The sequence below is a fragment of the Psittacula echo genome (genome assembly GCF_963264785.1).
Source record: "Psittacula echo genome assembly, chromosome: 1".
Taxonomy (NCBI): domain Eukaryota; kingdom Metazoa; phylum Chordata; class Aves; order Psittaciformes; family Psittacidae; genus Psittacula; species Psittacula echo.
Window position 1 is genome coordinate 56,405,835 of NC_137735.1, and position 24,857 is coordinate 56,430,691.

The following is a 24,857-nucleotide window of genomic DNA, read 5'->3' on the forward strand; positions in this document are numbered from 1 at the left end:
ATAATTTGCAAGTATTAGTATGGCAACGTTATATACATGCTTATATTTTTTTTCTCCTGAGAGGCAGTAGAGGAACCTCAGTTAGAGACAAGACCTGTATTGTTCCAAGCTAAGTAGAAATAGGAATTCCAACGTAAATGCCAGAAGTGTTCAAATCTAGCTCCGTAGTGGATTTACAAAGAGCTGAATGAGGTCCAAAGTCTTTTAGGATATGTCAACAAATCAAATTGAAAACACAGCTATTCCAACAAGGAATCTGTATGTACTTACATATTGCATATTGGTATACCTGCCATGTAAGAACTGGGTTTAGTTAACATAGTTAGGAAACTCTTCATTTAAATTTTATTTGTTTTTCCCTTTTGAAAACTGCTTACTATTTTCTTTTTTTCTTTTATGGGCCACCAAATTACATGTGACCAAATGTACCTATTTAGGAAAATGGGTTCCATTAGTATGTAATCTTATACTCGCATTGTTTTCTTCTGAAGGGAAATAATGGAGAACAGGTGGTGATGCTTAGCATCAGGCTCCTGTTTCTAGAATTACAATCTACTGGGAGCCACCAGCAATCTCTGAAAGCTGTCATAAGTGCTCAGGAACTAGTATGATCCAGAGCACACTCAATACATTAAAGCATCTTTTTGAAAATTTAAGTAGGTGTGACAGGAGAAAACTGGCTGAATGGCGCAGGGATTCTAACGTGTCCCTGCAAAGGGTCGTGATTTCCTTCTGCATCCCACAATAAATAACTCAAGCTGGCCTCCATTTCCACAGCAGAAATTAGACATTTAAAAAATTCAAATAGGTACCATATGCGCTATAAACCTTTCTGGTTTAGTGTTCAAATGCAGCCGCATCTCGTTGTTGGAAAATATGGGATTTAAGTTCTCCTAGAAGAACTTTAAAAAGCTGTTCCTTTACACTTCTTTATTCTTTTCTCAGTGCTGCAAAAAACAGCAGTGCCAATAAATATCTCCCTGATGTAGTCTGAAAACCTACTGATGTCATGCGTGCAGAGATTTACCCCGTGAGTAAACCCAGTCACAACACCAAATGGATATTTCTTTGTTTTGTCAAATGGATATTTCTTTGTTTTGCCGATACCATCCTTACCTTACCATGTAGGAAGCTGTTTAGAAAGAACTCTATACAACTAACAATTGTGTTTCCCCATGTGTTCTCACAATGAATGTGAGGCAGAAACAACACTAGCTAACAGATCTATACAAGCAAACAAACATTATAGCCATGTTCTAAAATTTGGCTCTGAAGCTGAGAACTTTGACAAAGACAACACATATTTGCATGGCAATTTCAAATGACACACAATTTTCCAAAACCAGACATGGATGGCTGGCTGATATCCCTAACTACTGTTCTGTGTCAGATATGCCAAGATACACACTTACATGAGGAAATAGGCAATGTAAGTTTGTTTTGTGGCATTGCAGTCTGGGAAAAACTTGAATTAAAAGAAGGCAAAGTTATTTACAGGGGCAGATTTTCTGTTGGAAATTGGCAGTCTCCCACAAATTTCCACAACAGTATGTCAAGTTGCTCCAAGTAGTTGGATTGTACTTTACATTCCGGATTTCTTACATATCTATACAAGATTAATGTTACATTTATTGTTACAGTGTTTACTTCTTTTGGGAGATCTTACTCAAAGTCAAAGCAGTCCCTGCAATTTAAAATCAGCTGACACTAAGCTAACTTTAACAGGCTTTGGGACAGAGTATATATATTCTAACCACCTTCGGTCTCACCTGTGTTAGCTTTCCTCTAAAATAGGAGGCAGTGTGATGAGCTGCAATTCTATAGAAATAATTTTCTTATTCAGCAGTGCTCAGGAAATTCTTTTACTGCTTCTAGTCTTCCTCAAAATCCTAATGTGGAGAGAATGTCCTGTTCAACAAGCCCTGTGTAAGTGTGTCTTCACTTCACTTCAAGGAAGTCTTGTGGCTACCACAGGAGAAAATTAAAATGTGCCCGTTATTTTAAAGATACTACAGAAGGAAATCCACCTTACAGAAGCAATACAAACTCAGCCCACAAAACTGGGAGAGATGGCAAAAGACAAGTGTTAGGTGAAAGAGGATGGCAAATACTTTTTCTTGTTTGCATTGTGCTAACAACAGTTTTTCTCTTTAAATTTTTCTTTCCAAGGTGAAAAACACAGCTGTAACAGTCTGGGGTTAGGTTAAAAACCTAAGAAACACTAATTTTGCTCTACAAAACCTCTTAGTCTTCATCAGTCTTCCCATCTGAAATCAGGTTGCTGAAATAAGGGATTATGTTAAACTATCCCATCAGATCCACCTAGAATCAGCTGTTTCTCAATTTCCTTAATACAATAAATATTTCCCCCCATTTATCACTCCTGTTAACCTGGATCCAGATAAATAATTGCATTCTCTCTAGTGTGTGCATCACCAGCAAACTTCTTGACCAAAAGACAATCTCAGAATTATTATTACTGGTGATGAGCGAACCAGAAAAAGTGCAGAAAAAGTGCACAGCCTGATCCCAGGAAAGATTTAATCTCCAGATAAAATCATCCTCATCCTGTTTGTGAACTGACTAAATTTGAACATTGGAGAACAATACAAATGAAAGTGCATTTTGCCACTTTTAAAGAAGTCTATTTCACGATACTTTTATTTTACTTCCAAACTTCAAACTTATGTTCAAAAACTATTTAGAAAAGGAAATTCGCTGTGTTTTGACCAGGTAGTAAGACCAAATAATGAAATCTAATGAATAATGAATTGTGAATATTTCAGTTCTGAATATACCTAATATGTAGAAACTTGTTTGTTGGGTGTTTGGGGTTTTTTTTCCCTAACAAGAACTGAAGTTTTGTGTCTTTATCAAAATTTCTCAAGAAAAAGTTCTTTTATTATATTTTTGCTTTTCCTGGTTCTAGAGATTGCAAAAGCAATTCTAATAATAGCAGAGTATTAGTAAAAAACAGAAAATATGTTATAACCTTCTTGCTTAATCTACATACCATAGATAGCCTTAGTATATCTGCATATACATGCAGATATTATATGTCAGATATAATGTGAAACATAATGTACAGGTCCAAATTAGGATAAACTATTATAATGGGAAAGACATTCTCCTTACTATACCATCCCTAAAATTATGTCCTTGGATAAAATTTTCAAAGGGTTTTAAAGGTAGAAATGCTTTCGTTACCTTCTGAAAATCTTTTTTCCACACCCTAACTCATCACTTGCTAAGTCGATAGCAGCACAAATTCACCTCAACGTGGAGCACAAAGATTGGACTTAATTGTCAACAAATGCCACAAACTTAAAAGTAGTGTATTGCTGAAATTTCCTTTCAACTCAGAGGGCTTGCACAGGTGGGAAAAAAAAAAAAAATCAGTTCAATTCCGGGAGAATAAGATTTTCCAAGTTTTAATAGCTCACAGTGACTTCTCTTTACAGAGAAAGAACTACGTATTTTAAATTCGTATGGGTGCCTGAAGAAGTGGCAGAGTATAACACTGCCTTTTATTATAACTGCTCATTAAATTCCTATAACACTTTTGTTCATCCTCAATAAATTCTACTACTACTACTAAAGTTAGCTCCATGGTAGAAGCAAATTCTTTTCCTCATGAAAGGAGAATATAAAGGCAATAATGAGGAATTTATCTAAGGAACAACAGTGTGAGAACAAAAGGTAAACGGGGAACTGAATGCTTGGTTTTCCCAGAAATCTCATTTTCATTGCCTTCCAGACGGAATAGTTTTACCATCTTTCTTCAAAGAACAGAAATCTTCATTTTCAAAAGGGTTTGTTATCAGATGAATCTGTCCTGAATTGTATGATTCTGAACTAGTTGTTAGATGGTACATATACATGAATTGCATATAATTCGTGAGGGAGAGTGTTCATGGTACTGTGATTTCAACAGTTCTCTGATATAAAAGCCTGTTTATTTTTCGCCCAGATTGCACTTCTCCATAAGCAGAACATGAGTATCTTGGGGCAACACACTTTACAGACAAACTACTTTGCCCTGCGTTTGACACAGTTGTTCACCCTTCTCAGTTTGTAAAATCTGGATCCAATTTTCAAATGAAAGGTCACTTTGCTGAACATCTATTTTCCTGAGCAATTACTTTACCAATGTTTGGTGAATAGGCTCTTTCAACCTTGGTGGTTATTTATTTAGATTTTTATTCTCTTCAAAATGTTGGTGGAAAACATTTGTCTGCTGGAGGGGCACCACGTGCTTCTGATCTGAAGATTGACTGACTTCTGCTGTCTAAAAAGCAAGTCAGAAAGCAGAAATACAGACAGGAGGTTAAATGATCAGTAAGTATCTAAACGAACTGGGAATTACAACCCCAGTTTCAAAAGTCTGTCAGATGAATTAAGTTCCAATCTAATTCAGAGTCCTGGGAACTTAGATTTCTATACACTGAAGAGTTTTCTAAACTGAACAGTGTAATATCACAGAGAGAATGGTAAGCGAGCGTGAAAACTGAGAAGGATTCAAAATTAATTCAGCAGTAACCTGCCAATTCAAGAGGAAATGCAGGTTCTCAAAGCAAATACTTTTCCTATCAGCATTAAACTGAGATATTCTTCTGCTTGGAATCTCTACAAATAATGAATAGAGCAGAATTTTTTTCCTTGAATGATTAAAAAGAAAAAAGCAACTTTTTATTCCAAGAATTTTGATGGGAAAATGAAGCAGTCCCAGTGAAGTTTTGCACTTTCCATTCCATGTTTTTCTGTTTCCTTTTAAACACTAAAAATGCTCACAAATTCTGATGTTTCCAGGAATTCTAGAACCAGAATATTATGTCAAAAATGGAGTTCCAAAAGTAGAAAATATGTTAGGTATGCATCTTTTGAAAACAAATATTTCCAAGGCAAATTTAGAAAACAATTTTGTTTAAAGAAATATTGATTTTAATAATATCATTTTTAACCTGTGTACTAACTATTAAGCTTTATGACATTTAACACCATTCATTAATTCTCTAAAAATGCTCTACTTCCTCTTGTGTAAATGTTTGGATTGGCCATCTATGTTATCATCTTCCAAACATTTTGAGTTCCTTAAAAGATCATATATTTGTTTCAGAGAAGAGGATTTTTACATCATGAGGAACTTCAGATGGCAAACAATAGCAAGTTTTTGGAATCACTGACATAAAACTTTAGCATAATTGATGACTGAGCTGACCAAATATTATACTTAAAATAACAGGCTTTCACTCATGGGTTAATCAAGTGGTGCCTTTATGCTTTTGAAAGAAATGGTCATGTGCTGCATACAGGTCTTGGTGCAAGTTTCAGTTGGTGCAAGTTTCAGTAAACTGAAGTAAATTCATTTTAATTTACACTCACATAACAGTGGACCATCTTGGGAAGGTAATTCCACTTTGTGCCTTTGAACTGTTTGAATGACTCAGTTTAACTTCTGCACCTTTTAATAATAATGATACAATCCTTTGAAGGTAATACAACATGGAAGTTAAAGTATTTCTTTTTTGCATATGTCGGAAGTCTGCTGAATCATACAAGAAGACTTAGACGGGCCTAGATAGATGTCTTAGGGAAAAGGAGAGGCAAGATTCTGCTCCAAATCCTACTTCTTATTTCAAATAAAAGTTTGAATTTCTTTCAAAAGAAGTGCCTACTTCTTATTTCAAACTCTGTGTCATAAAAACAATTTCTGTATTTTCTCTTTTTAAGCAAAGGAATGTCATTGGATAACCAAAAACAATCTCCAGAAACCAAAATCTGTATTGGTCTCACCAGTGCATTTCTATCAGTAACAGCAATGCTGTGACGTTAAGATGCAAGTAGCAAACCAATGTTTTTACCACCACACCATGCAGACCTGTACCGACTTCAGTGGCTGATAGTACATAGGCTGGAAAAGACTTGGTAACTTCTCCAATCATGAGCCCATCAGCAGAGAAGATACATTATGTTTAATTAGCTGTCTATTACCAACTCTATTTTTTCCTGAATGTTTGTGCAGTGTTGATCCATGCACTCTAATTTTATAATTATTTAACAATTGATTTTTATTTACCATCTTACAAAAGCATAATACCACTGTCTTGAGAGGAGAACAAGAGGGAACAATTTAGAGGTTTTAATTAAATTTTGAAAGTGCTGAAATGAGAACAGACACAGACAATGCAGTGGAGCAGTGACCCAGGCTTTCTCTAGACATCTAGTTAAATAGGCTGATTTTCAAAAGCGATAAGCACCCAATGCCTTCCAGCTATGACATGTAAGTATTGCTGGAAGCTCAGTTTGAAAAATCAGACTACTTACATAAACTGCAAAAGGGACCTGACAGCCCCACATCAGTCTGGAAAAAACAAAACCAACCAACCAAGCATTTGTGGCCTAGTAAATATTGTATCACATGCCCATTAAAAGCAGTGTGTTCAGATAACCAGTATTCTATATGCACAAAATCAGCAAATGACAAATACACACCATTAGCTGGGATTTTTTTTTCCCAGCAAAAAAAAAGATTTCTGTGTTAAAATCTCCAATTTTAACACCATTTTTGTTGGTGTTAAAGGGTACTTCAAAGTAGCAAGTTCCTTTCCACTTTTGCTTTAAAGGGGGCAGACTGAACTTGGAAACATCTATCAAAAATCATGTACTGCATTAGCCATAAATGTGACAAGACTCATCATAACATTTAACTTGTCAGAAGACGTTATATCTTGCTTTCAAGTACAGGAGAGAGGCAGCAGCTCTGCCAAGCTATTTACTGAACCTGGGTGGTTGGAATGCCAAAGTAAACAGGTGTGTTAGCCCTGGCTTTTAACTGGTTTGGAGATTGCTGGTGGAAGAGGTAATCAAAGAAGACTTTTTAATTTTGTTTTTAATACTATTGGTATTCGTTAAGTCAGAACTGGTAACTGGAGACTGCAGCCAAAGACAGCAGCAAGGGGAACACAATATTTTTAGGCTGTGCAAATTCCCTCTTCTGGCTAATGTGAAGGGAGATTGGACGAAAGCAGAGAAAAGATTCCACCCCCCACCACCAGCACTTACAACACAATGACTTCTGATTAGGCTCCCTAAAACCCCTGCTCAAATAGACTTGAAAGGTAAGTAGAAGATTCTTGGGTTGTTGACTGTAATCCTGAGTTGTTTTTTGTCTTCAGCTGTATCTGATGGAGCCAATCAACCCTATACTTTCCTGGTGTGAGAGTATTTCCCATAAAAACTGTAGCAATTTCGGAAACATTAGACTTTTCAAAGAGCTGTTAAGGTTGCGCTAACAGCAGAAATTATAATTTGCACTAGTAATGCATTCCATTAATGAATCACTGAAATATATAAAGTATATTTAAAGAAGGAAAATCTCACTTTTGTCTTTCAGAGTTGGGTATTTTCACCAGCTTAGGATATACTTCACTAAGAGGCAGGAGGAAGTACTGGCTGCTTCCACCATGAGTTCATAAGGAAGTGACTGTCACTCTACTGTCGAGTCCAAGTTTGCTGATCTTGCCTATAGTGAACTCTGCCCTTCGAAGATAACTGTGCCTACAGAACGGCTAAGAGGTCTAAGATAACATAAGGTGAATTCTGAAGGTAAATTTAAGGCAGTTCATTGAGACATGTAGTGTTTAACATAGAATCTCACTACAAAATTACAGGATGCATTTATGAAGTTTCTATAAGGTATGAAAATACTCAGGCTGATGAATAATAATTCGGGAGGGAAGAATTTACTCAGGAGTCAAAAAAAGCTTGAGGAAGCAACAAAGGGAAGCAAAAAGACAACCCAAAAACAAACCCCTCCATTCTGAGTTATGAATGACATGAAAATTTGACCCTTTTTTGAAGTATTTACTTCTCTAGCTGACTAAATGGTAGCAAAATTCTTTTAAAAGTCTCCCCTGACTTGTGCATGCTACATACTTTGTAAATCCATCCTCAGCCTCTTTGTCTATTTCTTCATTTTTCCATTTCCTTTTCATTATAAGTCATGTTTTCCATTTGCCGCAGCAATTGCTTCAGAATATTTAACATTTTGTCTAGAAGTCTCTCTGGAAAACAAACGCACACTGAAGTTCACAGGAATATTCACACTGATATGCATGGGTATTGGAGAGGATATGAAATCGCCTACTGTCATAGACCCACAGATTGGCTCCAGGAAAAAATAAGCCTAATATTTATATATGCACATCCTGAGGTAAAAAGACCAACAAGAATGCTCACATTGAACTATATATGCTTAAGTTTCTTGATAAACTGAAGTAACAAGTTGGGTTATTTATGATACTGATAAAATATAAATTGATATTGCACATGTTGATAAAAATTAAAAATTATTTATAAACTACGTAAGTACATAGAAGTTGCCATAATGTATCAGATCAAAGTGGTTAGCATCCTGCTACTTGCAGATACTCGAAGGAGTAAGAACATAGGCAAGTACAGAAGGATTTCTCCCTGATGTGTTCTTCCAGCTTCAGCCAACAGCACCTTAGACCCATCTGAAGCTTTAAGTTTTACCACTGCGTTTAGTACCTACCACTGCAATCTCTCATCTCTGTGCCTGTTTCATCTCTGTTTGAACAGTTCCATATGTCTCCAACAGCATCATGTGGCAATTAGCTATATAATATGAAAAAGTAGTTCCTGGCTGCCTGATAATTTCCCACCATCTTGATCTTCTTCTAGAGCAAATACTGAGTGATTGCTCCCCACCCACCTTTTCCAAACTCTTCAGTATTTATTCTACATATCTCTGTCCTGTTCTCTCATGACATCCCTTTTCCAAATTGGGACATCATATCTTATGTAATTTCTTCTGTGTTAAAGGAGTTCTGTTGCTCTGACCATTCCTGCCGTCCTCCTCCCCTGGAATCCTGACTGCTTCTATATCCTTTTAACAGTGATTCAGCAACACGAATTTAGAAGTAGGGTGAAAAAGCCCTCTGTTTTGTTCCCAGTTCCTGATGTTCTGCTTGCTTTTTTTTATTACTTTTTTTTTCTGCTGCTGCTTCATCAATAACTGACAGCTAAAGTAACTCTAGAAGCTGTCACTGTATGTGCCTAGCTGCCATCACATTATGCCGTGTACATCACATTATGCCATGTACATTGCTTTATACTGTAGAAATGGAATTTTACTCATGGGTTTTATTTCTCAGATGCTCAGTATACTGACATTTGTGGTCTGTTTAAGTTCTTAGTGTTCTGAATACATTTCATTAAAAACTTTTATGCCTCATTAATCCCTCATTTTCCAGACAATTTACCAGTAAGTTGAACAGCATCAACCTCTAAAAGATTTGTGTGAAACTTTGCTTATAGCCTCTCTGCATTGTGAAAGCTGGCTGTTTAGTCCTGTTTACTTTTTCCTGGTTACTGATCAGTTATTAGTTATTCTATTTCTTTGACATCTTTATAATTGAGCTATAGATCCCTTCACACAAGTGCTTGAAGAGCAGTGGTAAATTACTTGCCAGAAATGTTGTTTGATTTTGATTTGTCATTAGCCTGGTAAGAGAGTGCTGTTTTGAAACATTAACCTTAATATTATCTTTATAAATACAATTAAAGCTAAGTATTAAAAGAGTATTTTTTGAGGTAGGCTGGAAGGAAGAGGGAATACTCAGCCTCACACATGTTATCAGCACAGCAGAGCCTATGAGGTTTTTTGTTCTGGAAAATATTCAGGTGAAACATACTGTGAAAATAAACTTTAGAAGAAGCAAATGTTCACAAAATGTCTCCTAGTAGTGACTGTTTAAACTAATTTCCTGCCGATTGGGTCATTTAGGACAGAAGAGGATCAAAAGTAAAAGCAGCGTGATATTTTACTAACCACTGGTCAAAGCACACAAGTACAAAGACTTCCAGTGTAGTCAACAGAACCAGGAGCAGTCAAGCTCCCCGTCCTGCAGTAACATAAACGTGTTGTACCACTGACACCACATGAACTGTGTTCATGGCTGGTCTTTTCTGCTCATGCTATTTCAGCAGCATGGCTCACTGAAATTCATCCCTGTGCCACCTAAACAGCCTTTTGAGCCTTTCAGCTGGTAACTGACAGAACTGGTCTGTCCGTCAGTGAAGGGGTAAAATTGAAATGTAAAGTGCTACACCACAAAAGTCTTGCATTTAAAAAAACCAAAACAAAACCAAAAACAACCCAAAAACATCAACCCCCACACAAACTCTACAACATGAGACCTGAATGCTGACCAATAGCCAGAAGGAGCACTGGAGGTCAAACCAGGTAAAGACAGGAAATAAAATCCAGAAACTGTGTGTCAGTCTGTTGTGAAATCTGTTTTCACAGAATCTGCTAAATCAGTGAATTCCACTGCAGCTTTTGCTCCTACCTCTGCTACAGCCACAGTATCTGCGAAATGACTTAGACACATCTCTGGAGAACAGCATGGGTCCGATGCTTCCAAAAGGCCGAAGTCAATACATTCATGTGTCAGATACATGTGCCAGGGTAGTCGTCCCAGCTGCACAACACATGATGTGTCAACTGCTTTACATAGGGTGGGTCAGGAAGAGGCTCATTAAAGAGAAACTCTACAGCTCTGCTTGCAACATCTCTGCATCCTTGTCCAGCTTTACACTGAAAAAAATGACACTGCTTCAAGAAAAGGGTTAGTCTGGGTGGAGTTCAAAACCCATACAGAAGGGCCAGAGGAACTGTGTACATTAGATACAGATCCATCATCAGTTTTTCACGTCATTGTTTCACTGTTGAGGGAACTGCGTAAATTATTCTGATTTAATTTTTCCTGTAATAGTAATTAATTCAAATTATTCTGATGACCAAATTCAGACTTTCTTACATTTCTGATGAAAGACAAGAGAGCTCCTTTTCCCTAAAGCATGCTTTGCAGTGAGAGAGTCTGAGCTGGATGATTTCCTCTGAGGTGAATTTCTCTCCTTCATGGAAAAGGCCACAGTCCCACTCCCAAAAGGCTTGCAGTACCTATTTCCCACTAAAAACATTCAAGGAGTTAGGAACATAAATACTCTTCAAATTCATCCTATCTATAAACAGGGCTTAATCTTTGAGATGGCTTCCTGTGCAGAAGCATGCAGCACCTCTTGGATAAGACAAGAAATGACACAGTATGTTCTGCAGAGTAAGGAGCTGAAATGTGGCATTCCTGGGCAGCATAAACTTGCTTCTGTGGCCACATTTTGTTGATGCATCTGCTGGGAAAAAGTGCTGAAGGGCAGCAAGTTGCATCACTTCTTTGAACACTGAATTGTGATCACCATTATGAACAGTCCCTCAGTGCACCTGAAAGCTGTTCCTGAATAAGTGAAGATATCCTCACATGGCTGTTACAGACAATAATGTGCTTTCTCTCATTTTCCCCATCCTAGACCCTTCCATTAGGACCTTTAGCTGTAAAATAGACTTTAGTCCCACCAAATTCAAGAGTGACAGCTGCACCCCAGACCTGGTACTCATACACCATTGTATAACATATGTGCCGACTTCTACTTATATAAAATCTTTAAAACAGAATTAACACAATGCTATCCTACTCTTTGTTTGCTTGTTCTAATTGGAGGTGGATTCTGTGGCTAACTCACTGAGACAAGAGCCTGTCTGTCAATGATGTCGAATGATATCTCAGCTACCCGGGCCTGTCTGTGGTATATGCCTGTTCAGAAGAATGAAAGATTTTCACAGTGCTAATCCCTCTTACATACACAGTCTGCAGCGCATTTGCAATTCCTTTTTGGCTTTATTTTTAACAGGGCCTTAAAACATATTTTTCCTTAAAATGACAACATTCTTTTCTGCCCTCTTTGTTCGTGGGGCTTTGTGTGCTCATAAACAGTTTAAGAGTTCCCTTCACACCTGCGGTGCACATGTGTGCCTATAATAAGGAGTGTCTTATCTATCCTTCACTGATAACTTTCAAGAACAGTGTTTAAGAAAAGGCAACATCCTTGCAACTGTAACAAATAAACCCAAACCCAAATCCCAAACCCCAAACCTACAGCGGTGACAGTAAGGCCAGTGTGCCTGGAAAGAAGGGAACCTGACTTATGAAGCTCACTAGAAATCTGCTTTCTGAAGGACTGAGGAGCATCTCCAGTTTTACTGCCTGGTATGTAAACCCTCCCTAACCTGAATTCATTGAAGTGCATCAATAACGGACATTGCATGAATGCATATCATATGCCTATCAGTCATCTCTATGCATAAAAGTCTTTAAATATTTTATAAATGTTTTTTAATAAAGCCATCCAAAATCCATGTCAAGCACAGGGTCAAATATGTGCTTCCCAGCTTGGTAAATCAGGAAAGCAAGCAGCGAAAAGCTAAACATCCGACTTCAACCTTCAAACTTATTCTTCCAACCTTCTCTCTTCAGTGCTCCAGCCAGTTGTTTGTTCTACACTTGCAGTGAAATACAAAGATAAAATAACTCCTGCATTTTTAATAATAATAATGCTGCAGTTTAATTTACTATTTATTTCTGTCTACCACTGTTGTTTAGATAATAGTTTAACCAAGATTTTCATATTCATATAGACAAACACTTAGGCTAAGAAAGCCTAAATTGCTACCACTAAAATACTTAGAAAATTTTGCACTATCTAGCATATTTTATATATTCGTGCAATACCAAAACTTAGAACCTCCTAATTCCCACATATAAAGGATGCATCTTCTTTCCCATTCTAGTCACTTTGCTAGAGAATTGAAGGGACAGAGCCTTCCTTACCCTCCCCTAGTGGCCCTGGAGTTGGAGCAGAGAGGCTGAGTGGAAGGCAAACAGACCTGTAACTCCTTTCCAGCTGGCAAACCCTGCTCAAAGACACAAGAAAGCAGCCTGTACCCTCCAGACATTTTGCTTCATCCTTCCTTTATGTTTCTGGCCTCCGTGTTACTTATTTGGAAAATCATGCCAAAAATGCTTCCCAATTAACATAATCTGAGCTATGCTAAAGCTATGCTGCTACTCAAAAACAACTTGCTCAGAAAATGCCTCCCTGCAGACTTGTTTACAAAGCAGAGAGCGGATCAGCACGCATTAGACTGCAGTGTCGTGACTTCTATTTTTCGCTGCCTTGTGCTGGTTATACTCTGTTCTCACCAATGTCACTTGCTGGGCCCCAACGCTGAGGTCTCTGTGGAAGGAAAACCCTAAGTTTGCCTCACCACAGGACATTTTAGGATCAACAAGACTTTCCCAGCCTCTTTCACCTTAAGCACTGGTACGAAGTCTGAAAGAAATTTCCTCCACAGAAAAACCCTTAATAATCTTCTGGTTAGACAACACCACACACTACATTCTGATACTGAATAAATTGTCATGAAGCTTTAGTACAAGCATTCACTTGGTCACTTCTACTTTTAGCAATAAAAAACAATTGGAACTGAAGTTCAGTTGCAATTTGTTGCAGCTGCTGTGGCAAGGACCCCCTCAGAAAGTAATTTCCAGAGGATTCTTCTTGTTAAAAAGCCATTTCCTTGGCAAGGGGTGGGATGTCCGGAAGATAGCAACAAGGACAAAACCAAGTGCAGAGGTTTACAAGAATTCTTGAAGAGCTATTTAAAAACCCTGTATTTATTCTAACAATTACAAAAACATTTTATTCAGCTAAGCAGTTTAGCCTCTCCATCAAAATATAAAGTAGACTTTTAAGCCTAACTTCTGTTATGCAGCTTTTCTCACTACCCCTAAGACAATACATGAAGCAGCATCAACCCCCTTGTAGCTGTATCTTGTACTGGACAGACTGTTTTCTCTTTTTAAACCCATGCTCTATAACAGAGCTTTGAACAGGGACCCTATAAGCCAAAGCACGTTTGTGTTATACTCCCCATGAACTTTGCAGTAAGAAAATTGGGGAAAGCACTCTGGCACACCAGCAAATTAACTGAAAGAGCAGGTGGCAGGTGGAGTCTTCCTTAGAGCTTCCAGCATTGGGAAGCCCAAAATCTATTTTCAGTAGTGATGTCAGAAAGCAACCTAAGCTATTTGATATGAGATCCAGACACAGTTAAATGCTGGACCTAGATTTCTATGGCTTCTTTTGAGCTGACATGAATAACTGTCGTTGGCCATCCAGAGTACTGCGGCTGTACTTCATGAAACACCAGAGTTTTGAGGACATAAAAAGAACTTATAAAATAAATAAAAATGCTACAAGGAGGGGAGGAAGTCATATGAAAGCAAAAGATTAAACACAAGATGGTAGCACATCAGTCACTACCTTTATTTATTTTTTTTTGACAGTGTAAATCTTTCTTATACTGATGAAAATGAATTAAGTTAATGCCAGCTAGATTAGTCAGGCTTAGCATTTTGTGTTTCTGTTAGCGGTTTTACATACAGTTCTCTCTTCTGCTTCCAAGACCTTGTTTTACAACAATGTCCAGCTTCAGGATCTTTGCAGGTGGTCAAGAAGAGGTGCACCATTTTCTGTAGGAGCACATAGCAAAAGAAACAACTCTAGAAACTACCCTGCTTTGTGCAAAAGGAAAAATAATGGAGCTTGTCACCCATCAGATGCATTACTTTCCCCAATGCCATTCTAGTTAAGAATGATTCCAAGAATGCAAGTTTCCTGCAGCAGCATAAACATATTCTGTTTGCAACTGCTTTTAAGAGATCTCCACTTTAGGCATTTCAGACTTGCAGAGAAGAAATCACACTGACAGCAAATCACTGCTTCACTCAACGCAAGCTGCCAAAACGTGTAGAACTGACCCCTGTCCTCTCATTCACTGGACCGATAAATATGCTTTTAAAAGCATGCACAGCCTGGTTCACACTTACATGATGCACAGAGAATGAGGCAGAGGGCTTGCAGAGTGAAGCAACACCTCATTCCCGAGCATGTGCAGAACAGTCCACCTTCACATACTGCTAAAAATGCTAAGCCAGTGCCATTTGCACTACATATGCGCAACATGCATGTCTCCAAGATTCATTGCTGCGCGTACGAAAATTCAATCATATCAAAGCTTAGCTTTAAGAAAGTCCCAAAGGGCTGAACTGTGTGCTTATGTGCTTTGAGGGGGAAAAACCAACAACTCCTACGTTTTTTTTATTTTGTGTAGCATTGCTCCAGTTTTTCCTTTAGCTGCTAAATGAGTGAACTCTGTGCTCCCACAGTGTGTTTATATCCATTCATTTTCATAACTCCATTTCTGTTTGTGTGAACACAAATATATAAATCATAGATGGATTTAAGGCCGATCCCAAGAAAGCTGTAACTACAATGAATGAAGCTCAGTATTTTATTTGAAAACTGCTGTGCTTTGGTTGTTTGGTATGGCCATGCGTATCCTTTTACGCCATTTCTCTCTGACACTACTTTCTGTAGCTCATTCTAGAGCACAGGGTTCTGCAATGACCTTGGAAGTATCACAGATTCACCTATTTTCACATTGCATTGTAATGTGAAAATTGCTTTGCGTTCATGAAATTTTCCATTCAAATAAATCTGTCTTTCAATCACAAAGAGAAAAATTATACTGAAAAAAGGTGGCAGTTTGGGAATGCACACGATCATTGCACATCTTATACCCTGATCAAAAAAGAAGAGATGAATGTTTGTGTTCTCTAATGAAAATAAAGACTTTTGCAGGTAAAAATGATTTTTAATAGAGTAAAAAACAAACCGCCTGATCTTGGCTTTCATATGGGCCTTTCACATTGATGGATATGAAACTCATAGAAGCTGTTTTCAATCTAAAAGTGCCTGAAACACAGCCTAGAACACAGCACTGAAAGACAAGGTTTTCCAAAGAATCATTCTCAATTCCCCCCCCCAAAAAAAAAAAAAAAACAAAACAAAAACAAAAACAAAAAACCCAACAGAAAACATTTGGAGTTTTACTGATGCAGGAAAAGCAGAGAGGCAGCTTTTGGTTTTCTTCCCTATTTCTGTAGTGTCATACAAATATCAACTCCTCAAATCTGTCATAAATGCCTAACGGCTGCAGTGCTGACATCAATGCAAACCTAACCAGCACCATAGCAGGACATGGTGACAAGCCACATGCTAACGATGAGCCAAGTGGGAGCTGCAGTCTGGGTCCAAGTCTGTCTCATTGCACCCTAACTCTTGTCAGCCACAGCCAGTGTGTACATGAGGGGGTAGCATGAGCTTGGCAGGGACTTTGGCAAGTCCAAGAAGGAAAGGAAGGTCTCTGCTTTGAAGGTGTTCTCCAAATTAATATTTCTACATAAAACTTGTTTGAATGCTCTTTAAAAAATTCTCAGCTACACAAAACCTAAAGAAGAAAGCAATGCTCGAAAAACAAACAGGAGCAGGAGCTTCATGGAACTCCTCCACTGCAGAGTTAAATCCCTTCTAAATGACATTTCCAGGGCGAGGCATTTGTAAGTACAACTGTAAAAGAACCAAAGGCTCAACTGACAAACCATGAGATATGAAGTGCTTGCAAGATACATCCGGTGTTGAGATAATTAGAATCAAAATTAAACTTGTGCTATATTTGCATCTGCAAAACATCAGTTAATCAAACATAATGAGTTAATCAGACTCATTTTTTTTCTGAGGGCAAAATGTAATCATGCTTCATCATCTTTTGTGTTGTCCTTGGACTCTGACAGACTTTCCAGGCAGAAACAAACTCTTTGTAAGTATGTGCACACCAAATAGCTCATCAAAGTCCTGGAAGATTTCTAGTCATTGTTGCAACATTAATAGGGAATAATTGTATTAAAACCACTTTATAGAAGCTTTTTCTCTATATTAAGAAGTCAAATAACAATAACAAATTGAAGGGGACACCAAGGATGGCCCACGAAGGAGATAATACTCTGCATCCCATTTTTGCAATCAAGAGACAAGCCACTCAGCTATTTAGCAAGACTGCTGCCAGTAAACCAGTATGCCTCCCAGATTCCTAACAGCAAACAGCAAGAGCAAAGAATACATTCTCTGGTGACCTCTGCAGATTTAGCAATTCTCTATTTATTTTTATCTTAAAAAAAAAAAAAAAAAAAAAAAAAAAGCAGCTGTTGCTGGATGTAATTTCTAGGTATTGTAATTAATTTATTTTTAATCCCATGTAGAAATAATTTACACTGCCTTGTTTGCTAGCTATTCAAGATATTGTGGTTACATTTCTGGTGTCTTTGGTACATTTTATTGTAACATTCTCAGGGTACTGCAGCCAATTACTACATCTCACGCTGTTTTACTTGCTACGAAGCATCATCCAAGCATTCTCTAGCAAGCCCTTGTGGGTAGCTATGTCCTGTTCAAGAAACACTTGCGTGTCCATGCATCGATACATATGAGTTCAGTGTCAGTGTAGCCATTTGGATTAATGCCTTTTTGGTTTGGTTTCCGTGGTCTCAAGCCTCTTCTTTCAAGCTGTGATACAGTTTAAAATAAAATAAAAATTAAAAATCTTTAATAAACTGAGTATATATGGAATACAAAGGCTGATCTAATATCTGCCTATTGTGCCTCTGCAGTGTTGAAACTTGTCCCGGCTTTTCACTCCTCTTTCTCTTTTCCAGACTCCATTATCTCTCATTCAGCCCCACAGTTGTGCCAGCTCCCTCTCTTGGCCATCCCAGTTCCCTTCATTGCTGCTGCTCCCGTCAGTGTGGAAAGTGGGAGGGACAGTCCCAGCGGGAAGCACAAACCCAACCAGCTATGCAGCAGCAAAGAAGAGCTGAAACAATGGCTTGTGGCCAGGACTTGGAAAGGGCAAAAGATAATAGCACCCATGGACTAAAGAAGGAAAATGTCTGGAAATACAGTTTGGTAGGTCTCAGCCTACTAGATCATTATAGGTGGTTGAGTATGAAGGAGTGCAAACACCAGCACTGATGGAGGGGATGGTATCCCAGAAGCAAGAAGTGATAAAGATGGTGAAGTGATGGTGAAGTGAAATAACGAGGTTATAGAGCCATCATCCAAGAATCTCTGGCAAGGCTATGCCTTCCCATCACAGCTACAATATGTGGGATTTTCCTTTTCAAGATGCATCTCTATAGTTGAGTGAGAGTGTTCACATGGAGAGCTTGCCCTAACACAGTGGAAGGTATACCTAACACACAGAAAAGTTAACCCACCATCGTGGCTAATCTGACCTTTTTCATTTATGATTCTATTCACTATATTATATTTATTTAGAGAGATAATACATCCAGAACAATTTCCCATAGAGGCTACAATACAGAAGTTTTAACTGTTCCTAGAAACAGCCCTCTAAATCAAGTTTTGAAAGGAAATTAGTGCCGGAGAGTATACAGTACTGACCACCCTAAACAGTAACCTTGTCTAACATGCTCTGTATTCTGAGCAAATTTTTCCCTTGTGCAAATGCTGTAGATACTTTCCCATTCTTTGTGAAATTCAGAAAAGATTAACAGTTTGCAGAAAGGGGAAAACAAGAGAGAGAGCAAGGAGCAGTGAAGACAGTGAAATCTCACCGATTTAGCACTTCAGTGCTTCTCATTCTCTGCTGATCCAAGGCAGTAAAGGGAATAAGAATAGAAAATAAATAATATTCCTCAGAAAGACATAAAACGTAATTCTCACTAAAATCCTCATTTGCCCCGTCAGTCCTTCCAGCAAGTCATATCAGCTTGTTTTGCTCATGTGAGTATTTTAATTAATTTGAACTGGAACTTTGCCTGACAACGGAGTGCTGGATCTTCCCTTTCTGGGCAGAAGCGCTGTAACTACCAGCTGAAAGACATCAACACTCTAGATAAGCCATGAACTATTGTATCTGTTGATTTATTGCTGATTAAAGACTCCCAAGTTGCTCTGAGTCCAGAGAATTAACATAATTGAAAAACAAATCGGTTGCTGGCTGATGGGCTTTTCATCAGTTTTGGTGAGAGTCCTCCAATTTCCCCTATGTGTATCTGCAGAGGGTTGAATGCACAGCTCAGAGCTGTCACAAGAGCAAAATTCTATCAATTTTCCTTTAAGTTGCATATCCTTGTCCTTACTAAAGCTATTTCCTAATTGTAAACAGGACATTCGACTCATTATTTAATGTTACCAAGACATAAAACGTAGCCCTACTTTTGACACCTTATAAATTCTACTCATGCAACAGATTATTTTAGAAAGAAAAGTACAGGCCTGTTCTTTTAGCAAATGGCTTGCAAAACTTCAGTACAAAATCCCATAATCTAAACAAATCAAGTACTAACCTAATAAGAAGCTACTTGAAAAAAATTATGAAAATATCATGTCTTAACTGGTTGAGATGTGGGACACTGCTGTTAAAAAATGCAGTGGCTTACCAACACTGCAGCTGGAAGTATCACCAAAGATAAAGCATTATCACAAAAGTTACTTTTTTATTTCTCTATTTTTTCTCTCATCTCTTTTCTGTTTTCTTCTCTTTTCTGCCTTCCCTTCCATCCATTCAATTCTGTTGCCTTTTCTTCTTTGTATTGCAAGTCATTGTTAATTTTGTTGCTTCAGGCAGATGGCCAAAAGTAGCATCTACAATTATTGGTAGCAAATCTGAACTATTTTCATGGACTACATCTGTGCAGGTGCCGGAGACATAGTCTCAGGGAGAGGGTGAAATCAGCACCAACAGCCCTTAACTGGAGGTCAGCCTTTGCTCCCTGGGAGCCAAATTCACTGATTCTCCAGGGGTCTTTGTTTGTGCTACAAACAGGACACTTTAACATGCATGCCACCTCTTCTACCACTACAGATGCTTACAGTGTTGTCTCTGATTTGAAGATTACTTTGTGAGTTCTTGCCACTAACTGTAACTCCTCAGCAAACTATCCAGGTTGGCAACTAAGGGGCAAATCCTGCAAAAGCAACTGGTGGACAGTGCAGCTGTTTCCCAGGAACTGGGTGACTTATAATCAATCATTCTCAACTTGTGCTGAATACACATTGAAGTGCTAGGGATGCTTTACATAGGGAAAGGTAGCAAGATTTTCCAAAGGACAAAAATTATGTATCGTGTTTGAGTCTGTAGAGTGCAGCCCCACAAGTACCCACATGGAAACTGATGAGACTGAAACAACGCTCAGCTTGAAAATAGGTCCTATAAATTGGCTTTTTATGAATATACAGAAAACAAAAGAAAGCACAAGGAGAATATATAAGAAAGCATATCATGCTCCTGTATATCCTCAAGGTGATTTAATATAGTAATTATTACAATGTGCACTAGGAAAGAGTGCAGTACTTCAGTAATATGAAACTTCAACACAGCATCTGTTACCAGACTTTGCTCAGAGGTAAGGAGAGGTGACCAAATTCTGGGTAAGTTATAAAACAATTGAGTGGTTAGGGAAAGAAAGCTTGGAGGAGTTTAAAACCTAAACTACCACCACTGTTATTACGCCTGCACACAAAACCAGATGATAACATTCAATTATTAGGAAGCTGATGTGAAACACTTTCAGTGGATTTCTTAGATTTGCAGCTTCTCCGCTGTTTTAAGAAAAATGTAGGTAAGATACAGACCCTTCAGGCACTGAGTATTTTGCCTTTTTAGTGCTGAATGTTGGCAGCTCCCTTGCTGCTACGCTGTTTGTCGCTTACGAAAAGCAGCTGTATTTAGAGGTACTAATAACACCCAGCAGTATAAAAAGCCCCTATGTTTTCTGAAGAAACCTACCTCCTTCAACACTACAATGCGCAACATTCTTACCTTCCCCATTGAGACCTGACACGGTAGTAGAAGACTGATGGCTTAAAATACTGCTTTGTAGTTTACCACTGAGATAGCTGAATGAAGATACTTTTCTACCAGACTTCCAAGATTCCAAGCAGGGTAGAGAGGAAAGAAGACTGCATAAGTAAGCCAGGGTCTTTTTTTTGTAAAGTTTTTCTTCCTTACGCACTTTGTATTCAGGGCTGTTACTGCCTACTTATCTCAGCTGGACATAACCAAGCAAAACTTCCACAACCACTGGAGCACATATTGGAAAAGTAACCTAGAATTCATTTGCTGTCATATTAAGCAAATGAATGTGGCATAAACTATTCCACTGGGACAGCATCTTTTTTTACTTTCATCATGAAGAAAGATAACAGAGATCAACCTGCCAGGTGTGATTTTTAAAACCAAGTTTGTTTCACCGCTGTGAACACAGTCGTCACTTCATGCTCAATTTTCCCCCAACTATTCAAATTCAATTAATTTAGTGTCTGAGAGTTAACAAGAAATTTCTTTCTTTACTTCTAGCAATGCTTTGAAGAAGTCAAACAAAGAATTGCTGAAGATGGTAATTTTTTTAGGTTACTCTTTCTTCCATCAATTTTGAACCCTATAAAGAAGATGGAAAGGTTTAAAACCTTCCAACTCACACTTGCACAGCTCTTAATATCAATTGTGAGAAGTTATTGTCCCAGACAATCCTGAATGAAGTTAAGTAATTAATTTAACACAGGAAAGCTTTGAAACAATGTGAGGGAAGACTGGCAATTATTTGCATATAGCACACAGAGAGACAGACACTTGAGCAATGAAGAGATGTCCTACCTCTCCTTGCCGGTGATAGTGCTTGGGAGGTTTTCCCATCTGCTCTAGGATTTTGCCCTTCTTGCTGCTAGCAAGTATCAGTCCCTGGTGGATGCCTGCAGATCTGTTGGTTGTCTGAGTTGGAGCCTCCCCCATCAGGGTGGACTTGATGGAGTTCACCTTGGAGCTGGAGCTGTCTAGCTGGGAGCTCTCCACGATCAGGACCGCGGCTAGTAAGAGGAGACAGCAGGAGCACTTATTCCACATCAGCACGATCATCTCCCCTCCCCCCAAAAGGATTATCTTTTCTTTTCTTTTTTTTCCTCTTTTTTTAAGGCAAAGAAAGCAAAAGAGAGAAGAAAAAAAAAAGTTTTTTAAAATATCTCCCAAAGTTGTTAACAAAGCAATGGATTTCAATGCCACACACTCAAGGAACCGCTGCTCTGGGAGACACACGAGAAAAATAACTAAAAAAAAAGAATCCCCTAGGAAAAAAAAAAAAAAAAAAAAAAAAAAAAAAAAAAAAAAAACAAAACACAACCAAAACCACTACTGTCAAGTCTATAGTCACTGAGCAACTCTCTGATCTTTGAAGTGATGCTTTTCCCTCCAGGTCCCCGAGAAGTCCAGGCAGTTCTTTAGGAACTGAGAGCAATAAGCCAGGAGGCAACTGCACCCAGGGCAGCTTCCCACCAGTGCAGGCACCAGCACGTTTGCTTGAGCTTCAGAGGAAGAGTGAGCGAGTTACTTCCCCCCACTCCTCCTCTCTTGCTGCACAAGCCAGCAGAGAGGAAACTCAAACCAGATCCAATCCAAGCAACACCGGCAAAAGCTGGGCTTAGTTTTCTTTCACTCTCTCTCCCCCTCTCTTTACTTTTTATTCCCCTCCTCCTTTTTTCTGTCTTTTGCCTCAGCCTCCGGAGCCAGCAGGAGTGAAAGCGCCCGATCTCCTCCTCCTTCTCCTCCTCCTTCAGCCCGGCTGGTGCGGTGCGAGGGGTTCAGGGCACTGTGGTGTGCGGCTGGGGCAGAGGGGCAGACCGCCGCGCTGCTCCCCCTCGGCTGGGTGCTTCGGCAGCCTTTCGCTGCCCCCTTGTTGTTACAGCTGCGAGCAGCGGGTGCTCCTTCCCCCTTCCCCGCCCCGAGGGGGGACACGCCGCACAGCCACTGTCACCCCCGCCGTGTCCGTGTGCCCCCGTAGTGCCCACCTCTCCGGATGCCACTGTTCCCCCAGCCTGGAGGAGTCCCCTTCTCTTCGGACAGGGTGTGCCCGGGTCCCACGGCCACGCACAGCCGCGGACATGCGTGTCGCGCTGAGGGCTACACCTCGCTACAGCCCCGCTGTCCGGCCCCTAGGTTAAGGCTCGCCGGTGGGGATGGGTGCCGGCTTTTCCGCACGGGGTCCCCAGGTGGCACTGCCAAACTGAAGCGTGTGTTGGGATGCTCCCCAAAACGCTCAGAAGACTGGCTCTGAACGTCAGTCCTGCAGAGTCGTGAAAGCACGGGGCTGGCACACGAGCGCTGCCAAAATCTTACAGCAGAGCCTGCAAAGTCCACTGCTCAGGTAAAAGGCGTGTCCAGCTACTAATGCTGCGCTGCAGGACTCTTCAAGGTGACACTTCTCAGAGCCATGGTGCCACTAGCAACCCCAAATAACTATTTTGTTCGCTATTTTGCATTTACCTTGTCAATTTCCCTGGCAAGAGCACAAATCTGATTGCTGTGAAGCACCCGGGGCTACTAACCCACAAGCTCAGAGGCACTGCTGCAGCACCAAAACATAGTAGTTTAGAAGAAGGAAGGCAAACAGGGACACAGCGTGCAAAATTAGCAGAACTGGGGTAAACCCAGCTCTTAAATTTTCCCTGTTACCAGCAACAGATTTAGTGCAGAGAACATCGCCATGGGGCACTTTTGTACTGCAGTGGAGCTGCTACCAGCCCTTGTTTTTCCCCCGGACATGTGAAAGTGGGTGGAAGGAACAAAAGATGATGAGAGGAGCAGCCCTCTTGCTGTCCCACATGTTCATGTATGAATGCTGTCTTGTCTGGTAACAGTATGGAGAATTTTCGTGTTTTCCCCCTCTCGTGCGGAGTCCCTCCTCTAAGCTATCATAACCTTCCAGCTACTCTGCCTCTTCACATAGCACAAGAGGTGAAGAAGAAAATGAGCACCTGAAATTTAGTTTCTTTTAACTTAACAGCTGCTCAAAAGGAAGTTGCTAAAGCAAGAAATACCAGGGAGGAACCAGGCACCCTTTTGTCTCACGGTAAGCACCCAGGGCCTTAGTAGGTCTCTGCAGGGAAGACTCCATGGACCACCCCACCTTAGGTAAGTTTTTTCACATGCTGCCTATTGACATGTGACTGCTAGCAATGTGTCCTAACGTCAGGGCTTGTATTGTATTACACAGAGCATCTTGTAAAGAGTAGATTAATTTACATGTTTTTCCACAGCTCAAACCTCAGAATTGTTTGGGAGGATTTAATCCCATCTCATGGGGCTTTTTTTTTCCAAATCTTATCTAATCATGTCTTATGCTAGCAGATTACTACTGAGTTTTATGAGGGTTTTAAGTAGCAACTGAAATGGCACATCAGCCCCCAAGACTGGATTTTAAACTGTTCTACTGAGCTCTGGCTCAGGCTTCATATAAGGTCACGTTTACTGGGTTGAAGCTGGAAGCAATTTTATTAGCACTTGATCTCAGAAAATTAGATTCAAAATTCAAATTTCATTTTTTTCTGTATTCAGCTTTGCAAGGAGTAAGGAATGAAAAAGGCTGCCTTCTTCATGGGATTTTCTGTTTTTCAAGCAGCCTTAAATAAACTAAAATTTCATTTCTGTCTTCATCCTCGATAACTCCTGAAGACATTTCTAAGAAAATGTTTCTGAAAGATCAGAAAGCAATTTGCAACTTCACAAGGAAGTGATAAAAGCCAGTCCTTTTTGATTGCTTTTGACCTGACTTTTGACACCCAACCCTCCCAGTGTTTCTCCCCTACCAAACCCAAAAGCAAACAGCTATCAGGCCACAGGAAAAGCTTTGACAGATAATTTCATAGAAAGTTGGCAGACAGCCATATAAACACCACACACTCACACAGAGACAAAAATCACAGCTGCAGAGAAACCCGTAGACCATTCAGACATACACACGCGGTGTATATACATGTGAACAGGCAGCCTCATGCACTAATGCAGGAGGGCTGATGCCCCCCCACCCATTGGCATAGGATCAAACTGAGATGGTGAAACACAAACCAGTAACAACTCCCTGATTTCTAATAAGTTAATCCTGCCTTTCCTCTTCTGATTACCATGGACTGCCCTAGTCACATTTTGTATTCTTGCTGGGGATAAATACACTTACATACACAGA

General features: G+C 39.5%; 1 protein-coding gene across 1 annotated transcript in view; it reads right to left on the reverse strand.

Moving 5' to 3' along the window:
- Positions 1-22,429, reverse strand: part of DKK2 (dickkopf WNT signaling pathway inhibitor 2) — a gene marked incomplete at its 3' end in the record, with an annotated part of 41,580 nt that extends 19,151 nt beyond the window's left edge. The window contains exon 1 of the mRNA XM_080636782.1: positions 21,500-22,429. Coding sequence (XP_080492908.1) covers positions 21,500-21,757 — 258 coding nt within the window. The 5' untranslated portion in view covers positions 21,758-22,429. The remainder of the gene's footprint in view (positions 1-21,499) is intronic.
- Positions 22,430-24,857: the final 2,428 nt, after the last annotated feature.